The 21,211-nt window shown below is 48.7% G+C and overlaps 1 protein-coding gene across 1 annotated transcript in view; it reads right to left on the bottom strand.

The window, feature by feature from the left end:
- The window catches only part of PDZRN4 (PDZ domain containing ring finger 4), a 240,298-nt gene extending 230,213 nt beyond the window's left edge, over positions 1-10,085 (bottom strand). Inside the window, exon 1 of the mRNA XM_058655799.1 lies at positions 9,982-10,085. Coding sequence (XP_058511782.1) covers positions 9,982-9,999 — 18 coding nt within the window. The 5' untranslated portion in view covers positions 10,000-10,085. The remainder of the gene's footprint in view (positions 1-9,981) is intronic.
- Positions 10,086-21,211: the final 11,126 nt, after the last annotated feature.

Genomic DNA, 21,211 nt, shown 5'->3' with positions numbered 1-21,211 from the left:
CACCCGTGATGCCCCCTCAGGGCTCAGGGACCGTCACAATTCTGTCGACAGGGGGACTGCTGGAAAAGTAGCCTGGCATGTGACAACCCTGGCATTTGGAACTATCGACAGTGGTGTAATTCATCTTCAATTACATATATTTGCCAAGGAAATGAAATACTGGGTTCTAATTTTAATTTACGATTTATTTGTATTTCCTGACATGTGCAGACATAAATCATCTATAAAGCTGACAATGTTTTAGAGATTATACCTGACTAACAGCTTTACGAAGAGAAGAGCTATAAATAAGAACTCAATGTTTCATAATGAAAATGAGTTAACTTTTTGCACTTCAGTTTCTTTATCTAAAATTTTAAGAAGATTTGCAATTTTGGAAATGACTGTAGCCATTTTTGGATTCTAAACATTTGGCAAAAACCCACACCTACCCACGCACAGGAGGAAGTACATAAAGCACATGGAAGGTGCCAGTATAGACACCAGTCAAGGTGGGCACAGCCATTTACACGGGAACTTGGCACTTCCACTGCCATCCCCCAAGGAAAGCATTTGTGAACGTAACTTCACACTACGATTTCACCAACTTTACACAGAACCTTTCTTCAAAATGTCCATCAATTGCTGAAAATGAACGATACAAAACATGATGATTTTATTACATTTGTTGCACAGTCCTGAGATTTTAAGGACGTCCTAACATCTCCCCAAAATATACAAATTACCATGCCAGGTCTCAACCTGAAGGCCTTCGCTGGGAAACTCGGGCTCGCTGCTTTCCATATGTCCTCCCCGTCTCTCAGAGGTGACCCAAAGTTAGAGCTTTGTCATTATAGCCGAGTTCGCCTCCCCAAAACCACCACTTCTCAGGGTTTGTTATGTCAGTCATTCTTGCAGTGTTCCAGCAGCTCTTTCCAAAGTCAAGATCAAATAATTCCCTGACGAAGTTCAGGCAGAGCAAGAGGACACACGGACATGGAAACACACACACTCTCACCCTTCATAGAACCTACACTTTGAGAAATGTGCAGCGTGTATGCTGCTCCTGAAAGTCGGGTAACTTAGGCTACACACTCCCAAACTGCTAGGGTATGCAGAAAAATAAAGACAGAAGTTCATAATGTCGTACACATAAGCTTTAAGGAAAAATTCTTTTTTCCTAACAATATTCTTGATAAATAAGATTCAAGGCAAACAACAAAGTATCTGTGAATTTTAGCAATCTTCACTTTATGGCCTTCCCCCAGAGAATCAACAGGCAACTTACCACAAATTCTTTTTAAGAATATCTTTTAATTTCTTTTAAATGTCCATCTATTCTCTATAGTTTTGGATTTAGTGATCAATTGGAACACAGTCAACTTAATAAACCAAGGAGTTAGGCTAGGACCGTTCTACAGGGTCAGGTGCCTTTAGGTACCACTGGGTACCTAACTTAAAAGATTTGAAGCTAAACACCTATAATGAGGCAGGTATTGCTGAAGAAGTTTTGGAAGGAAAGTAATGCAGGCATAGCAACTGAGATGAGATTTACTTTGCTGCAAAGGTTTCAAATTAAACTCCAGGCGCACATGCACACACGCGCATGCACACACATGCACGTATCTCATCATCAGTCCTGGGACTGGACTTCCTTTTCGCCCTAGCATCCAACGGCCCAGGCTTCCCATGAGGCTAACGCGGGCCAATGCTGTAACGAGTCAGATATCAGTGCGTCCCGAGTCCGGCAGCCAACTGGGGACTCCAAGCCATTGTGTGGAGCTCGAAATGGCTAAGACGACAGGACAAGTCAGATGGGGACAGACAACGCAGAGCTGCGAGTGAGCAACCTCTCCCAGGTGAACACAGTCAGACAGGTCTCCCTTTCCTACACCAGAGGCGTGTCTAGCTGCCTGCGAAGAGCCCCTCTCCAACACTCACCCTGCAAACTCATGGTGTCTTACCTAGCACGGTTTCTGTCTCTGCGATAGGGTTCATCAAGTCAGTGCACAGTGATGTACTGTGCATACAAAACATTTCACCTAGTTTTCCCTAATATTTAAAGTTTCCATTGAATACTACATAGTCATGCAGCTTAGTGTGCAACTGTATCCTCATCTCTATTATGAAAAGTAATTATTTCCTTATCCGTAAGGGGAACCACAGAGACCACTGCTCGTCTTGAGAGCTGACAATCATTCTATACCTTTTGCAGTGATCCAGAACTGCTTCCAGCATGAGAAACATGCCACAAACAGCCATTCTTTTCAACCTTTCAAGCTGGAGGTGACAATAGATCCTTAAAACAGCCCCTCAGGGACCCAGCTAACTGCCAGTGAGGAGGTAGCGGCACTACCCACAATTACAGTGGGCTGTCACAGGGCCCCAAAACTCATCCTGGGCAACAGCAGCAGGTGCCAGCCCCACCCCACATGCATCTGTTGTCCTGTCTCCTGGGTGATGCTTCCTCAAGCCCATGCAGAGAACATGTCAGACGGGAATGCAGAGGTTTCTGCTCTGGTCTCTTTACAGTTTACTAGGCAGAGCACAGCGTGTATCCTACATAAACACAGGCTTCTCCAGAGCGCCCCAGAGTGTTCCCAGCAGCAAGCCATGTCACGCAGTGCCCAAGCTGCGAGTGCTGCCATCTGGGACTGTTGCTGACCAAGCGTTCTTCTCACCAGCATAACTTCACAGGGGCTCCTGGGCCACCCCCAGCTGTCTGTCCAAATCACTGCCAAGGCTTGGGAATGTTAAAAATACCTCCATTTTCACAGTGCCTCTGCAGTTAATCACATTTTTCATGCAGCTCTCTATTCAGTCCAGGCCCCTCTTCTGCAAATGTGCTCTGCAGGAAAGCCTGGAAACTGGGTCAGCATGGCCAGAGCTCGTTACACGGAGTGACAGAAAGCCTACATCAAACTGAAGGCAAACACACGCGTGTCGGGATCTGTGCAAGCGCGCAAAGTTGAAAACACTACATGGTGGGCACATGTTCTCTCTGCATAGGCCAGCCAGAGGAAGTGGTCTGGAGGAACATTCTACAACCTTGGATCCAGACGATGTGCCTCCCCTCGAGCTCCAGGCTGATGTGCTCCTACACTCCACTCGACAAAGAAAATCAGTAAAAGGTCTAGGTTTGGCAAGCCTAGTGCCGAGAGCAAGCAAAGGGGTCCTGGAGATGCTGCACCTGCTCGGGCCCTGTGAGTAGTATGGGAAGGCAGCCCATCAAGTGGGGCTGTGGGGAGCAAACCACCACAGCCCCCGTGTGCTCCAGAGCACAAGAAAGTTGTAAATGTCTGCTGAAAACCGAGCAAAGAACAACTCTGCCTGCCAGATTGTGAAGATATTTTGTGAACACAAGAGTATGCCCACGAGAGCAGGTGCTGAGGAGGGAGGGCCAGGTAGGCCCACTACACACACAAAAGCAAAGAGGTTTAAAGACAGAAAGGAGACCATGTGACTACAGCAGAGCAGTTGAAAAGGGGAAACAGCAAGCTTTGGAAGGGAACTTGTGGCTCACTCACGATTGGGTTAGAGAGGCTGGGACTGTGGTGTAAGAGGTAAAGCTGATGATGCCAACAGGCCTATGAGCACTGATTCATGTTCCAGTTGCTCCAGTTCCATTCTTGCTCCCTGCTGATAGCCCGGGGAAAGCAGAATACGGCACACGTGTTTGGGCACCTGCTGCCTACAGGGGGACCTGGATAAAGTTCCTACCCATTATAGCCATCTGGGGAATGAAGCAGTGTGCAGAGGACCTCTGTGTAATTCTCTCAAATCAATACATCTTTAAAAGGATTCAGTTTCAAACTGCTGAAAAAAGCAACCGAAAGAGCAAAGGACAAATCACAATGTGATTAGCAGTAAGTTGGGACAAAGATGTCAGAGCAAGTCGACTCAAGGAACCATGGAACTGGCCCACGTGGAAAAACCAGTGTGGAATCCTTAAGACACTGTCTCCGGCAGAAGTCTAGAATGCTCTCCAACGGAGCAAAGACCATTTAAGGACATTCTGCCCTAAAGACAAATACTGCAGAGAGCAAAGACAAAAAAGTAGGGGAGGAGGACCGGGCCAGATGGCTGGGATGAATGAAGGAGACAAGGACCAAAGTCAGTCAGAAACAGCCCCATGTTGCCAAAAAGTTGCATGGTGAAACTGTACCTTCTAGTCAAGCTGGGAGCTCACTTTGAGATGAATGTCCTCTGAGGGGTGTGGGTGGCATAGGGTGACCATGCCCGTTACCAAGACCAGCTCCACAGTGAGCAGGTGGAGAACTGCACTATTGCTCAGAGGTTGAGCACTCAAAACCCAAGCCCAACTTCATTTCTTACGTGTCTCACATGCATGTGAGGCACTCAACACGCTCCAACTCATGCTGTGGGTAAGAGACCAATCACACCAGGCAAACCTAGGGGGTGCCAACCAAGCTTGGTGATAACAGGGCCCACCAGAAAGTAGCAAACGACAAGTGCTCGAGGCAATCCAATCTGACTCCAAACCCTGAGAGAACAAATGTCAATTCCATGAAGTCCGTCCGTTAAACTCAAGATCAATGAGCCAGCCTCCCCAGCAATATAAATTATGCCCCAACAACCTGGACACACTTACAAAGCCACAAACATACGCCTTTTCCTGGCTTCTCTGTCCATATTCCATACTGCTAGGCTTCATCTCTCCTGAAACTCTTGTAAGTACACACATTAGAAACACAAAGCATCTTAACATTTGCATCTCCACTGACTTGCCCAAGCAGTGAACAGAGGGTGAGGAATACAGACACACAGGAGCCATGCTCAGGCGCTCCCTGTCCTTCCAGCTGTCAGCGGGAAGCCAGAGAGCAGGCAGCACCAGCAAGGCCAAGAGTCAGAGAGCCAGAGCGACAGAAGCATGCGACCAAGAGAGCGCCCCTCCCTATCAGTGGCCTTTACAGGGGCTTACGAGCAGTGTGGTCACACCACGATGCAATACCGCCCCCTCTCAGGTTGCAGGTGAATACAGGTGAGCAACACAGATGGGCACATAAGGTGGCATTCAAGCTCATGACCCTGAACTAGCTTCCCAAGACTGCCACACTCAGCAGAATAAAAATGTTTCTAGCTTTTCTTTTGGAATCTGAAAGTAAAAGGTATTAATTAAAAGTATACTGATAATGTCAACTCAGTGGAAAAAGCAACATCTGGACCGTGCAGCTGAGGGCTGGCCTCTGGCAGTGCTCATAGTCCAAGGCAAGGAGTCTTGGTGAAGAGCCCAGCGCAGTGAAGGCCCAGGTGTGCAGAACCCCACCTTTCCTGAGACCTTGCCACTATCTCCCATCCCAGGATTCTGCAATTTTACTAACCCAAGCTACTATTTTTGAGACTCGGTGAGCGACTGTGAAGGGGGCAGGAAGGCTGGGCAAAAACGCAGTGCTGTTAGCACAGGCAACGGCCCAGGCCTCCTTTACAAGTGCAAGGACAGGTCCCCAGGGGCTTGCTCTGCACTGGAAGCCAGCAGCCACATGCTAGAGCTGCTTCAGAGCAGAACTGTCATCCACTCGCTCCTTCCCTAACACAGCCTGCACTGCCTGGCCTGGATAAGCTGATTAGCAAGCAGTCCTTGCAGGCCTGAACTAGATCTCCAGTACAGTTACAAGGCTCCGCTTCCCACCCCAGTCTCCCAGGGCTCAGTAAGACACACGCAAGTCCACAGGCTCACATCACCTCACTTCTTCATCAAAACTCCACGGTCAACAGAAAAGGGAGAGGCTGGCCTGGATCTGAAGGCAGAAATAATGGGCTCCAAGCATCTGCAGATGCCAGCTACTTGGTGTAAACAGAAACTAGGAACCACTCGAGAACTGAAACACTGCTTTCCTTCTAAGTTGTGTCAGCTCCACTAAGAGCTAAGGTACACAACCCTGAAGAGCAGCAGAGTGTTCGCAGCCCGGTCTCTGGTCTCAGTGCCAGCTCCTCCTGCTGCACCAAAGCATGTAACACACATCAAAGCATGTAACTCCTGATGTTAAAACCATCATCCATTTAGTAGTATGGCATCACAATTACAAACCTCATTGCCTGGTCATTTCTTTTACTTACACTAATGTAACTGACCGTAAGTCACCTAGCTCAGACAGTGCTATCCGGACAGTGAAAAAAAAAAGGTAACAATCATAGTGTCAAGGTTTTCAGCAGTATGTGTGCATTCAGCAGATTCACAGGTAACCAATGACACTTGCTGATGCTTCCTAGGCATAAGCCAAGGGTACGTACTGACAGGCGGACTGCATCGCAAGCCCAGCAGGTGGACTGCTCACGCTTTCCTAGTGGGCACCTGGGTTATGCATTTAGTTGTGCTTCTGTGTCAACTGTAACTCAACTGCACAAAGCGGAAGTCAAATCAGCCTGCCCCTCCTGGGGATGCTCAGGACCAAGCGAGGACGCAGGGGGTGCGACAGCACAGAACCAACAAGTGTTGCTGGCAATCTGGCAATGGTTACAAAACCGCCTAGTCATCAAGTCCTCCCAGCCAGTACTAAACTCAGGACTTCGCAGGACATACAATGATGGTTCGTTTTCTAAGTGTGGGAATAGTTTTTACAGCAAAATGCCTTTATTTGTTTCATTGTGTATTATAAGCTACAAAAATAGAAGACATGCTAATTCACCCATCAAAGGAAACTTTCCTGCTCTGACCTCCAAGGATGCCCAGCCCCGACTCTCAGGTTTCTGGAAGGGGCGAGAAGGTGGGACATCTTGACACGCAGTAAGGCGAGGTCAGGTGGAAGGCAGGAGCCATGGAGGTACAGGCCTCCTTTCCTGTGTGGGATGATGGTGTCAGGCCTGCTCCCAGCCTCACACAGCTGCTACGGGCATCCACGAATGTCTGCTACCACTTCCCTCCTGACCACAGGCCAGGCACATGTTACTGCCTCTCCCATTTGTTCAACAGTGGGAAGCCATTGCAGGACGTTAGTCGATGAAATCTCTACCTACCAACAGAACTCACCCTTTAATAGTTCTTCCTTCTCAAGCCAATGTGCAATTTAGGAAAACTTTATTTTCTAAGAGCAATTCATAAGTCCTGTTTTACATCTCTGAAGCTCACCTGATAAATATTTTGAGTGTGTGTACATTGTGAAACTCCTAGTTTTGTTTTCAACTTCTCTCATGTACCACTGCTTGAAGTGGTTGAACCTATAGGTCCTTTTCTGAGAGAGGCCAGCTCCTTATGCTGAGAACAAGGCTGACGCTCCACCCACCTGAAACTCAAACATTCAAAGCAACAAGCTATCAACGTTCAACTGACAAATCACTGGGTACAAAGTGTTCTCTACCCTTTAAAACTTTTTTGTATCTACATATTTTAAAATCATTAATGTCTCTCAGTAGCTACATACTGCCTCAAGGTGATGAGTACCTCAAAGCCAGAAGAAATCAAAGACCAGGCCCCAGAGGGTCTACTCATTAATGACCTAGTGGTCTTTTATGAAACACACGTATGCTCAAGAGTCAATGTTACCACCACCCAAGTATCTAGCCTTCAAAATGCTCACAGTGGGGCCCGGCGGCGTGGCCTAGCGGCTAAAGTCCTCGCCTTGAAAGCCCCGGGATCCCATATGGGCGCCGGTTCTAATCCCGGCAGCTCCACTTCCCATCCAGCTCCCTGCTTGTGGCCTGGGAAAGCAGTCGAGGACGGCCCAAAGCTTTGGGACCCTGCACCCGCATGGGAGACCCGGAAGAGGTTCCTGGTCCCAGCATCGGATTGGCGCGTACCGGCTGGTCCCAGCATCGGATTGGCGCGTACCGGCTGTTGCGGCTCACTTGAGGAGTGAATCATCGGATGGAAGATCTTCCTCTCTGTCTCTCCTCCTCTCTGTATATCCAGCTTTCCAATAATAATAAATCTTAAAAAAAAAAATGCTCACAGTGCCACTGCACATCACAGGGGCAGGCCTGTCTCCAATAATCTTTCTTCTCCCACGTTGTCTAATCCATGACCTAATAAATACAGCCATACGGAACTGAGAGTCAGTTCACGGATACGAAAGAGTAAAAAATGGGCAACCATTGAGACAAACTTAGAAATACCGTCTAGTAAACAGCAGAGTTCCAAATACCATGTGGATTTCTGTGTGTGCACTCTGTACTGTTTTACATCATTAAAACAAGATTAGTCTTACATGACTAGCAGCGATAGCACGAGATGGATTTGTTGGCAAACCTGACTTATCAACCATACTTTTTAGAATAAAAATTCTTTGTCTCTTTGCATACAGAATTGATGAAGCATATAACACATGGTCACCTGGACAGAATACATTTTTTTAAATGTACCTAATGGCTGCTGTTGGGTGTCTGTACCCTGTCCCTAATGGTTACTGTTGGGTGTTTGGATTCTGCAACTGGTATCAGTTTCATGACAAGTTTTCATTTTAATCTAGTTTAGCCAAAAATGAAATTTAAGTCTATTTAGTCAGAAAAAAAACTAAACTATCTTATTGATCAGGCAAAAAGGAGGAAGGATAACTTTGTTAACATCCATTTCTTTTTTTTACTGGAAAGGCAGATAAACAGAGAGAAAGGTCTTCCGTCTGCTGGCTTACTCCAAGTGTCTGCAATGGCCAGAGCTGAGTCAATATCAAGCAGGAGCTTCTTCTCGGTCTTCCACATGGCTGCAGGGTCCCAAGACCCCGAGCCATCCTCCACCACCCTCCCAGGGCACAAGCAGGGAGCTGGACAGAAGTGGAACAGCAGGGATATGAACCAGCACCTACATGGGATCCCAGGTGTGCAAAGTCAGGATTCAGCCACCAGATCATCGCTCTGGGCCCAGGACAACTCTAAACTATGCTGCCTCTAAATCACAGTCCACAAAGTGGAGCAGAAATAACAATTCTAACTTTAGAAACTGTGGCATGTCAGTGTTTCCACTGGGCAAACTGTCAAGAGACCCGATGGTAACAGCAAAAGCAGCTCTGACACTGGCCACAAAACTGGAAGGGGAAAATCTTGACATGAGAGGCCTCTTTAGGTACAAGCCCAATTTTCTAGCAAATTCAGCTCTCCCTCTTACCAGAGTGCCAGCGAGTTCATTTCTTAATGGCATGTTTTCTTTTTCTCCCAAGCTGAAGACACGTTGGTTCCCCTACACTCTTTGCAGCTCAGATTCAAAGTCAATATTGTGTACAAATGATCAAACATCTAAAAACTTTGCCAATACTGAGAGGAAAGAGCCTGCACTCAGTTGGTGAGGCGTTTGGGAATGCATCCCAGTCGTCATCCAGCGTGGTATGAGCAGAGCACCGTGCCCAGAAGCAGCATTCAAATCAATCTTTTAGCAACTGAGACATAAGCACCACCAACAACAACCCAAGTCCGGCCACACTCTGGATACTAGCCTGGGATAGTATCTCAACCAGCAGGCAAAATGAGCCAAGAAAGACCAAAGACGGTGTGCCCAGAACCCCATGAGCTAGCATCACCAGTACTAGGCATTCACATCACCACCCCCTCCAAGTCCCCAATAACCCAACTGCCACACACACCAGGCACCAGAAGAGCCACCGTCAGCTTTATCAACAGTAGGGAAAACCCATTTCTCTTCAGCTTTCATGGAGAGTCACGGGCATATGGTAAAGTCATTGCATAAATAACTCCAGATTCCACTGATAGCACATTCATTCCCATGTAGGAAAGATCACCATCTTTTCTAATCAAAAGCATTTGGCAGCAGCAGAGATCTTCCATTGCTTCCGTTAAAAACATTCAGCCAGAACAAGTCACACAGCTTTCAGCAGGGACAAATCACCAGAAGGGATACCTTTACCGACTCTGGAAACAGCTTGAGTTTTCGTCTTTCACGCCACTTCCCGGTAACACATACAGAAACATCACCAACTCTCTTGCTTTCTCAGGACTTTAAAGCCTCTACTGCCGGGCAGACAGCTGTCCTGGGCAGCATCTGGAAACCTTCCCCGTGCGAGGGCCCGGGTCGGGACCCTGGTGTGACGCATGTCCTACCTCCATGATCTTGTCCATAATCTCCAGGCCACCTGCGCAGTCAGCTGGTCCATTCTCTAAAATCTTCGAAACATAAATTTCTTCAGCTGCTGTTTCCTCCCGATTATTCTATTAAAAAAATGTTACCAGCAAAAAGAAAGATGTAAGCTCGGCTGAAATTTTCTAAGAGGCCATTTGCCAGAGTGACACTGCCGATCCCCTAGCACGCAACCCATAGCTGGGAATCTGGCAGGGGATTTTAACTCCCTTGACACCCACCAGTCGTTCTTCAAGATGGTAACACTAATGAAACAGCCCAGCATCCCTGACAAGATTATCTGTGTACTTCACGTTTTGGAGTGTGCACTGGAAGGAATGGGAAAGGGGCATGGGCAAGGTGTGGTACACAGGCACCCAGCATCCTTTCTAAAACACTGCTCTTCTTACACGGGGGGTAGCTAGTAAGACAGGTGACTGAGCTGGAGGAAAATGAGCTCATGCTGTCACACATCAGGAACTCAGTGCCAGGGCACCTGTGCGGTACAACCTTCGCACTCCTGCCGGTGCAGCAGGCCCCCAGTGACCCAGGCATCCCCCACACAGCCCAGAGGACCTTAGAGCAGGTCAAGAAACCAATTACACCCCAACACTTGGGCCAGCATCCTGTGATCATACACTTTGTTTGGACTTTTAAATGCTTGCTTCTTCACAGCTGGTCAAGTCAAATTTTTTTCTTCTGAATTGGAATTTAGACAAGCTTGTAAAATGTCTAACACCTCATCCCAATGTCACAAGCCTAACCATAGTCTGTAACAACGTTCCTTAGAGTCAGCCTCCAACAGTGTCAAGAGAAGACTTAGCTGCGGGGCCGTTTCTGAAGAAGCCCAGCAGCCCATAGCTGCTGGCAGCCGCAGCCCTGCACGCAGGAGCAACACTGGGTAGCCAGCCGGACTCAAACGGCACACGGCCAACGACGCCACGACAGTTTTACACAACACCTGCAATGCAGGATGGAAAAATGCTCTGGCTGCTTTTTGAGCAAATTAAAGAACATGATTTTTAAAAGTCTTCCCTGCCCTCCCTCCCGCCTTCTCCCAGCTCTGTTGAGAATTATACTGACACAGGATTTGGAAGAGGACATCAAGCGCAGATTTGGGGCGAGCTTACATTATGCATTCGGTAAACATCAGCCTTAGTAAAGACAAGATTATGCGCTGGGATGAATAAAGGATTTGATTAAGAGTCAAAGTATTTCCTGTTAAACATCTTATGATTCCCAAAGTGATTTGAAAATCATTATTATCTATTTCAACTGCTCATTCAACAAATACTGTAAGCTGGGTTCTTGTTCCTGCCCAAGCTGACTTAACAGGAGGAACCAGCCACAGAACTGCTAGATGTTGCCCAGGAGAAGCTGCCTTTAGCCGAGATGGCCAAATAGATTTACGACACAGAATCTGCCGGTGGTGCTTTGAACCACAGATAAAGATGCGAAAAGGCATTCTCCTTTGCTTTTTAGAAAGTTACCAAGAGAACCAAGTTGGTTAGTTGCCGCATTTTGTTTCCCTAGAAAAGGACGCGGATCATGCGGTATTAGCATTAAGCAATCTGATGTTTATTTGATCACAAGCACTGCTTTAAAGATCAAACCACTTTCTCCTGATGCTTCATCCACAGCCCAACGCGAGGTCTCGTATTATTTGGCAAGCAAAGCATTCGCAGGGTGATTACCTGCGTCTGTCGGCCTCCTGCGATATGGAATCCCAGAGAGTCATTTTTTCTTTTTAACACGACAGTGAAAGGCTGATTTTCTCCATCCTAGAAGGGAGCAAATCAAGTGAAATACTGAGCATGAGCAGAAAACTCGGTATGCGAGGTCTTCCTTTTTACTGTAAATTAGCATTTCAAAGGGGGCACCATAACATGAAGGATGGTTAAATCGGGCACAGTATTAATTTCTTCCTAAACATACAGACTTGGAGGCAACTGTGCATGAGAGGCAAAAAAAAAAAAAAAAAAGCTAATTTCAACAATGACTAGCGCTTTGCATTTTTACACAGGCATCCGTCATCAGCTCCCCCCAGACAGGGTCCACGTCTGCCCTCGCTGTCCTTTATAAAGACTTCCGGCTGAATCCCAGGGACCTCCCCCCACCGCAGAGGCAAGATTCGGGTGCGAGAAGCTTCTCACACAGAAGCCTGTCTTTGCAAGCTCTGAAGGAGCTTAAGGAATCCTGAGCTGTGGGTGCAGGATAAATTCAGTTACCGTAACGAGATGATAAATCCAACTTCCAGTTAGTTTCTTAATTTCTACAGAATTCCAAAAAAATGAGGATTTGTCCTAGATGAAGCATGTATTTCTACCTGATGCCCCGGTAACAGCTCTACAGCAATCATATCCACAACCTATTCATGACCCAACGAAGCATGAACTATGCTGGTCTGGCAACATGAGCTGCATCCAGGGTGGCGGAGTTCTGGAACTCATCCTGGGGCAGGCAACATCTCCTAGTCACTTTCCCAGGGCAGGACGACCAGAGCCAACATCATCAGGCCAGCTGCATGGTGGCAAGGGCCCCTGGGGCACCTCCAGGCAGCGTGCACAGCGGCCCCTGTGGGCGGCCGCAGGACATTCCTGCACCTCGTGAGCGGACAGGTGACCTCCCAGCCCCGGGAGGACCTGCTGGCGCAGCTTCCCTGCCTCAGCTCCCTCGCATACACTTTTAGGCCCCTCAAGTCCTGGACACCAGGGCCAGAACTATGGTCCCCACCTGGCTGCCTCTGCCAGGGTCCTCCTTTGGCCGCAGACACCTTGTTCAGGGTCTAGGGCAGACGCTTCCCAGTTCGCTGCCTGCCCCGGAGGCGGTGCAAACGGCCCGGATCCCAAATGGACATCTTTTGAGGACGGCTCCTCCCCAGGAGAGGCGAGAACGCAACAGCTCCTTGAATGGAGCGCAAACCCGGCTCAGGCCCCTGCTCACCATGGCAGCGGCCAGCAACGTCTGGCCGCAGACGCAGTCCTCAGCCCGAGAAGGCACCGCTCTGTAAACACAGTTCTGGGCTCCCGGCTGGAGCAGCTCCGCCGGGGCAGCGCCACCCTGACAGCACGCGGACTGGGCCCCCAGTCACGCACGCAAACACACACGAGTCTGCCCAACCGCGCCACGCCACCCTGACGCAGAAGGGGTCCGCAGGGCTAAGGAAGCTCCTTTCCCAACCCGACAGCTTTTGGAGCTCCTCCGAGCCGAGGGCAGCGCGCACCGCGGGGCTGAGGGCCAGGAAAGGCCGCCCTGCCCGGCTGTGGGGCTGGGTATCTCCGCTCGGCTAGCGGCGCAGTCCCAGGGAGTAAGACAGCGAGCGGGAAGGCGGCAGCGCGGGGCAGCCAAGTGGAGGCATTAAATGGGCAAAGGGGGTTCCCCGTTCCTGCATCTCCGGGGAAGTGGCGAGCGGACTAGCCTGGCTGTCCCCCAGGCCTGAGGGAGGAGGAGCGCCCCGGGTAAAGCAGCTGCGCGCGCGTTCGTGGCGCGCTGACCCACACATCCAGCCGTTTGGGACGCCAAGTCCGCTCCCGGCCCCCTCGGCGGCCCCGCAGCCCGAGCCCTCGGCGCTTACCCGGCAGTGGCCGCCGCCCAGGTCTCCGGCGAAGCGGCGGACGGGCGCCATGGGCTGCGGGGTCTCGTTCTGGGGACCGCGCGCCGGCAGCGCCTGCTCGCCCCGGTCCCCCACCGGGTCCCGCGGTCCGGGCCCCCCGCCGTCGCCCCGGGGGTCGCCACGCCGGCGGTGGCGAGAAGGGCCGAAGTCCCCGCGCTCGACGGGCGCCGCCAGCTCGCACGGGCGGCTCGTGCGGCGCGCAGCTCACGTGGAAGGCTGGCCGCCGGCGGCGGGCGCAGCACGCGGCGCACCTGGGCCGGAGCCGGGACGCGCACCGCAGCGGGCGGCGGCGCGGGAGCCGAGGGCAGCGGGCGCCCGGAGACGGCTGCAGCTCCTGGGCCCCGGGCGTGCACGCGAGCGCCGGCAGCCTGGCTTCGGTGAAGCGCTCGGGGGCAAAGCCCATGCCAGGGAAAGGGGCGCCGGGAGCGGAGCGCCGCGCGCAAAGCCTGCGCCCCTGGCCGGCCGGTGGAGTCGCGGCTGCCCGGCTTGCCGCGCGGGGTCCGAGGCAGCGAGAGCTGTGAGCTCAGAGTTTGTTTGGCTCCAAGTTTTCAGGCTCCCGCTTAGGTCGCTTGCCTTCGCCGTATTGACACTAATAGAAGCCTCCTCGGGCAGCCCCCGCCTCCTTGGCGACATCGCAGAGTGATGGGCTGGAAGCGAGGCCCTTGGGGTAGCAGTGTGCTTCTCGGGCGGCGCCGGCAGCGTCCTTGGCTCTGGCTCGGCTCAGCGCAGGCGCTGGTCAAGGGGCATCTTGTAAACCTACCACACCTGCAGGCATCAAGTCGTTCTTCATTCGGAGTATTTGGAACACCTGCTCTTTCGCGCTATTAAATCAGCCTGCTGCAGAATCACCAGGTTGGAAGCCGCGCCATTAGGAAATCAGTACTGGGAATGTTAGGCGTAGGAGACCCCCAGAACCCAGCCAGACTTCTGTAACCAGGAATCAGGTGCGTGTAGAGCAGTGGGCTCTTAACGAAGCAGCCGAGAGAGGGGAGCACAGGTGCTAACCTCAGAGAACCTGCTTCTAGCTGACGTCGTGGCGCCGCATGAGGCCTCACCGCTGCCGGGAACTAGGAAGTTGTGGGCCAGGTCGGGGGCCATAGCGTCTGGCCACTGACAAGGGGAATGTATGTTCATTTGGGCACCTGGGCAAGCAGTGGAAGGGAAGAGTTGGGAAAGACAGCAGAGCCCTAGGTACAGGTCTTCCCTCCTTTATTTGCCTGACTACACTGTTCAGATACAAAGTGTCCCTTTCCTGGTTTGTGGCACGTCAGCTGTTGCAGCCAACCCTGCCAGAAAGCCCCCCCGCCCCCCTCCCAGCAGGCTAGACTTAGGGAAGGTAGAGCCCCACCTCCTCCGGGTTACCTGGATACTCTTGTCTGTGATCCCCAGGCCCAGAGGAACCGGAGGAAAGGCCTGGCATTGGCCAGTAAGAGCTTGCAGCCAAGTGAGGAATTAGCGAGGCTGTGCGTGGGGGCAAGCCCGCACCCTTGCAGGCCTGTGCGTGCCTGTGTGAATCAGTGGTTCCCACGATGGTGCCGGGCCACGGAGCCTCTATGGAGTGGGGCCACAGGCTGGAAAATCTCTCCAACTCGCAGAGGTGGACACCACATTCCACACTGTACGCACGCAGACAGATGCTAAAGTAACATTTGCCACTGGATCCTGGATCCCTCTGCCTTCCTCTGGCCTTTGTACAAACAAGCCAACAATAAGTCCCTGGATACATCAAATCTGCTAACACGCCAAATAAATTATTTAACATGAGCACCACGTACAAACAAATGTACTTCAAAAACTCTGGGAAAATGGAATTAAATGATACATTTATTTTGGTGCAAAGTTTTTCTTCTTAATCCCTGCCTTTTTCCCATAACACTCATTTCCCCACAAATGTTTGGAACTACTCTTGTACTTGTGTGAGTTACACAGAGTAGCAAAGCATGCTGATTTAGCACCGACTGTAATCGGTCGGAGAGATCTGGGGCATCATTTTTCAGCTCTGTGAAAAGCTAGGACTTACAGGTAAGACTTGACATACGTTTCATGGGAAACACAGTAACACTGAGAATATCTTTTGAAATACTGTTGGAACCTAAATATGTTCTTATAGAAGGATTGGGAAAATGAGACTAGAGTTACTCGAAACACACCCGCACACGACACACACCAAGCCCAGTGTTCGAATGAAGTCCTTCATCCACTCAGGCAGCACTCCAATTGAAAAGCCAAACAAAGAGAAATGATAGGCACAACAGCAGGATATATAACAGTTTGACTATTAAAGAGAAGGCAGATGTCAAACATCCTGTCCAGAGAGGAACAATTTCCAACGAGAATGTGTGAGCTGAAGCCAAGTCATGGCAGCAGGCCACGGCAGCTGAGAAACAGACGCAGGAGAGTGCAGTGAGTCCACCCTGAGGGAAGAGACGCCCAAGCAATGTCCGGGCTCCTCCCCAACTGAAAACACTCACGCATGATAAAGCAATGGCGTCAACTGCGTCTGCTCTATTCCACTCTCCAAATTGTAAAGGATTTCTCTATTAGGAAAGTTGTAAAATCACAAAAAGCTTGAGTGGGCTAAAGACACGGAGCCCAATTAGATAGAAGTAGGTTGCTTAGGAGGGCATCGGAAGAAATATTTCAATAAAACAGAGCTGGTAACATTTGCATGCTTTTTCCTAAATGAGACAGATGAACTCTGTGCATCATTAAGAACATGCACTTCTGTTTTCACTGGTCCTGATTTCCTATCAGACTCCCTGGACATGGCAACCTGCTGGCTAGTAAGCCTTGGAGGTGAGGGAGGAGTGGCAAGGACCGCAAGGGAAGCCACAGTCTTCCTGCTTGTCGGTCAAGGCCAGTGCCTTAGTGGCTGTGGTCAAGACCAGGCCGGCCCATTTCTTTATTCAACACACACCTGCCTCGGTGCTTTGCCAAGGGAGAGACAGATAACACATTCACTTAGTTCATCTCTAAGACAAGAATCGAGGCTGGTTCAAAAACACCTTTAGCTCTTCCATATTTTGGGTTGATTCTTTTCAGCTTGGTAGCCAGTTTTGCGTTCAGTCCATAGTAAAGGGTCATAAAATCAAGACAAGAGGTTTTCACTTTCTCTGTGTGTTATCTGGGCCAGTTCCTAGAGCAGTAGGGAATCTGGGGCGTGCCCCAGGGGTTTCCCAGTAGAAGAGGCAGGGCTCCAACTCCGCTGAGTCACCCTGCTTCCCAGGAGGGACAGGACAGGCTATTTGGGAGTGTTGGCTATTGAGGTACATGTGAAAGACTTCACAACAAAATGATACATTCTAGGACTCAGAAATGATAGACAGTGAAAGAAATTACGAAAAGACAAGTGAAATAGGACTAACAGAACTTTTCCCACCTCACCTGATCCCGTTTGTTTTTTTTTAACAAACTCCTCTGTGACTTTTTTTTTCCCTATTGTATCATGCATTTGTTTAAAAGCCATAAAGTCAGAACATCGTAGGGAATTTTCTCAAAGGACATATTAAAAAGAAATCATTTACTTCTTTTATGTTCCCATAGCATAATTTAGTACTTAAGAGGAATTTTTAAATCTAAGAATTTTTTCATAAAAGAAATTCCATCAGTATATTTTTCTTCAATTCTGCCGTCATTTATCATGAAATGTTATCACTTCTATAAGCATATGCATTTTCCCAAAGTGCCCTATATTTAACCTGTGATTACAGAAAATCATTCCAACAGCTGAAACAAAAAATAGCTAATTCAGGTCAAAGTCACTCTTGTCAAATACATCTATCTTCATTATTAAAGTCAACATTCACGCTGCTTCTTATCTTGAGACGTTCTGTGCGGTACCCTGGGGTGACAATTGCACCTTGTAGCATCAATGGATGTTCCTAAGCAAGAGATGGTAACAAGGTCACCTTGACACTGTTTAATTCCAAACTTGATAAAAACAATAAAATAGGCTTTGAAGTTGACTTCATGGAAAGCTCCATAAAAATGAGACAGCTATTTTTCTCCGGATTAGCTGGGTGATTGTATCAGAGATATGTTCCAGTTAGATGATTTACTCTTAGAAAAGTCCAGAGTCAGTTAAATGCAGCGGCCATAGAAGCCTATCAGTCCTTATAACTCCTGTCTGCTGACACGTAATCCATTAGCAGTTACTATTATCTTGCTTTTCCGTTATCTGTGGCAAAATGAAGAGTCAGAAGGGGCATCGTGACAGGACAGAATGCTACTTTTACAAAGAAGGAAGTGTTAGGAATGAAACTATATGTACACTAAAACAGAAGAAGTAACTTACTGGAATTGTGTGGTTTCTATGGGAATGAATTCTCAGACAAGCACCAGGAGGGTCTGAAGAACATTGAGTTAAAGGAGGAATTAAACACTGTGGCAACTTCAGACTGGATGATGGACGATTGTCTTGAGTCACGAAGACATTACTATATTTGTTGGATTTTGCAAACAATTTTCACTCAACAAACCATGGCACCTCGTATCCATGTGGGACTGGCCTGGTCAGCTGTGTGTGGTCTAGTGGCCAAGCAGGTACCAGCTGTGGTCACCCCGTGGCACACAGATGACGTCAGCCTGAATGACTCCTCATTTCCACAGCCCTGGCTAGCCCATGACCTGCCTTCCCAGGGGGCTGAGAGAAGGTAACCCTCAGGGCTCTGTTTCAGCCATGCTGAGCTGTTGGGGAGGCAGTTCTGCCCAGAAAAGCAAAGAATTAGACCAGAAAACCCAATTATTTCTTTAAATTGTTCTCTAAGTTTTTAAAAAATGTATTTGAGAGGAAGAGAAGCAGAGAATGTTGTGTGTGGATTCACTTCGCAGAAGCCAACAGTGGCCAGTACTTGGCTAGCACTGAATCCAGGTCTTCCGTGTAGGTGGTGGGGACCCAACCTGGCTCCTAGCGGAGGCAGGACGTTGAACTCGGGACCCTGAACTTGCCAGGAACTCAGGCCCTCCAGTACAAGGTGTGAGTGTCCCAAACGGTGCCTTCACTACTAGGCTAAAGGTTCATGAAGGCTCAAGTCTGGTTTGGAAGTCCTTGAGGCGTTGTGCTTAACGTAGTTTTTGAAGTAAATTAGAGTTCCTTTATGTAAGGGTTGGCGATTTCTTTGCCTTTGAAATGAACTAATGATCACTACAGAGATTTATGAATAAAAATCTTATTTCTCTGATACATATTTAATATCTTAAAATATTTATTTGAAAGTCACTGCTATAGAGATAGAGGGAGAGAAAGAGCAAGTGTTGGGAGGGAGAGGGAAAAAAGGATGAGCGAGAACTTCCGTTCACTGGTTCACTCTTCAGATGGCCAAAATGCTTAGAAATGGGTCAGGCCACAGCCAGGAGCCTCAACCAGGCACCTCACATGGGTGGCGGATGTCTGAACACTCGTACCATCTTTTCCCTGGGATATTCGCAGCGAGCACGATTGGAGGTGGAGCAGCTGGGACACAAATCAGTGCCCACCTGGGAAGCTAGTGTCCTGGGGACACAACACCGACCCCCACATTGAATCTCTAATACACAACAACTCTTGTTATTTTCACTGGGGCAAAGCTAATACGCATTAAGGTGTTTATCACCATCAAATTCACTAAGAATCCTATATTGTTTGGTGATTCTATTGATCAAGTTTTACAGTGCGCAATTCCTTGTTCAAATCAGGACGGAATTTTATGAAAATAATTTCCTACACATCAACAGACATGGGTAAAGCTAACTCATGTAGGGGCATCTTCTCAAGGATGCTATTTCTCAGTTAAACAATCAGTGAAATGGGTGGGTACATGTAAAAGTACCCTAAGCATGAGGCTGGGTTTCCCTCCACCCCCCACTTATCACACAATTATAAAATGACTCTAACCTTTCCCTAGGTGGTGGCCCAAAACCAAATTTGCTACCTGATGTGAACTGCCATAGCACATAAGAAATGGAAGCCAGCAAATCTGGGGACCACTCTGGGAGCACTTGGGAGTGCCCAGGACATCGCTGTTGCAGGCCTCCTGGGATAGAACCCACCGCCAAGCCCTCTGAGACCCCTCTCATCACAAACGGTACCAGCAGAACCTACAGAGGAGTGTCTTTATTGCCCATTCAACTTGTGTGCTAGTCACAGGGCCACCCCGAGGCCCACCTCAGTGGACAGAACCTAAATTCAGTCTCAACAAAAGTAATGATATGTTAAAGACACCAACACTCCTAAGCAGTTTGGAGTTTTCCAAGTCCATTTTTAAGAACAAATCTGTATTCAGAGTCTAAATCTAAGGTGTCCCAAACGGTTGCTTAAGAGTGACAGCTAAATAAGGGATGCCACGGCGTACACCCTCATGAAGAATGTGGTGCTGAGTGACGAGGAAGTCAAGTGCGAGTCCCAGAGGCCTGAAGACCAGGGGCAGCATGGAGCGCAGCACAGTGGGAGCGATGAGGGAGCTGTGCAGTGGCCAACAGCATACTCTACACCCTCACAGGATACAAGATGTTCAATTAAAACAAGAAGCAGACCTGTGCCTGACTACTCCGCAAATCTTGAACAGCTGAATTCACAAAATCATAAGGTTCAGGTTCTGAGGATCCATAGTAAGCCTACTAAAGTTTGTGGGAGGGATGGACAGGAATGGAGGTGCGGATGGGAAATAAGAGCAAAGATGAGATGACTAACATGAAACAGCAACCCTACTTACATAGACTAATGATCGTGATGTGCCATGGGAGGGGTTTGGTGTGCGTCTAAGGTACCACGAGGGGTGCTGGCATCCCATGAAGAAGTGCTTGGTCCAGGTCCTAGCTTCTCTGCTCCTGACACAGCGTCCTAAGAACGCACGCCCCGTGGGGCAGCCGTGAAGTCTCAGACGTGTGCCACCCACAGCGAAGACCAAGCTAATACACTTCAGGTCCTCGTTTCCTTCAGGCTCAACGCCATGTATGAAGGGCATTTAGCAAGTGAACCAGCACATGGAAGATCTTTCTCTCCCTCCCTCTCGCTTCACCCTTCCCTATCTCTGCCTTCTTTCACATAAGATTAGAATAAATAAGTAAATAATTTTAGCAGTTAGCTACATCCTAACTTTTTTACCATACATAATGTTTTAAATGTATTTACATTTAAAAGGTGATAAACTCTGGGGAGTGAAATATCTTCATTATATTTGAATAAGCTCAAATTTCATAAAAATGCAAATAAATGGTAACTTTAAAATGCAAAAATGATTATCTGGGTGGTGGCTGGAAGTCAAGTGCACTCGTGGGCTTGGCTTTAAAATGGGATCTCCTAAAATACAGGTGCGTGAGGACACATGAAATCCATGAACGGGAGACAGAGCCAGTATTTCAGGACAAGAACTTCCATGTTCCTGAGTTCTGAATCTATGATATGAAAAGAATAAGCTGCACTAAAAAGCCCAATTCTTTAAGCATATACTATGGCCTAAAGGCCATGTCTGACCAGCTACCTTTTGTCAATAAAGTTTTATTGGAACACAACTATACTCATTTGCATATGTGTTGCCAATGAGTGTTTTTTGATGATAATTACAATAGAAATCTGGGTTGACATTTTTTAAAAAAACAACTTGCTAACTATGAACTTGCAGAGT

The sequence above is a fragment of the Ochotona princeps genome, chromosome 27 (assembly GCF_030435755.1).
Source record: "Ochotona princeps isolate mOchPri1 chromosome 27, mOchPri1.hap1, whole genome shotgun sequence".
In the NCBI taxonomy this organism is placed as follows: Eukaryota; Metazoa; Chordata; class Mammalia; order Lagomorpha; family Ochotonidae; genus Ochotona; species Ochotona princeps.
This window is presented reverse-complemented; position numbering and strand designations above follow the sequence as displayed.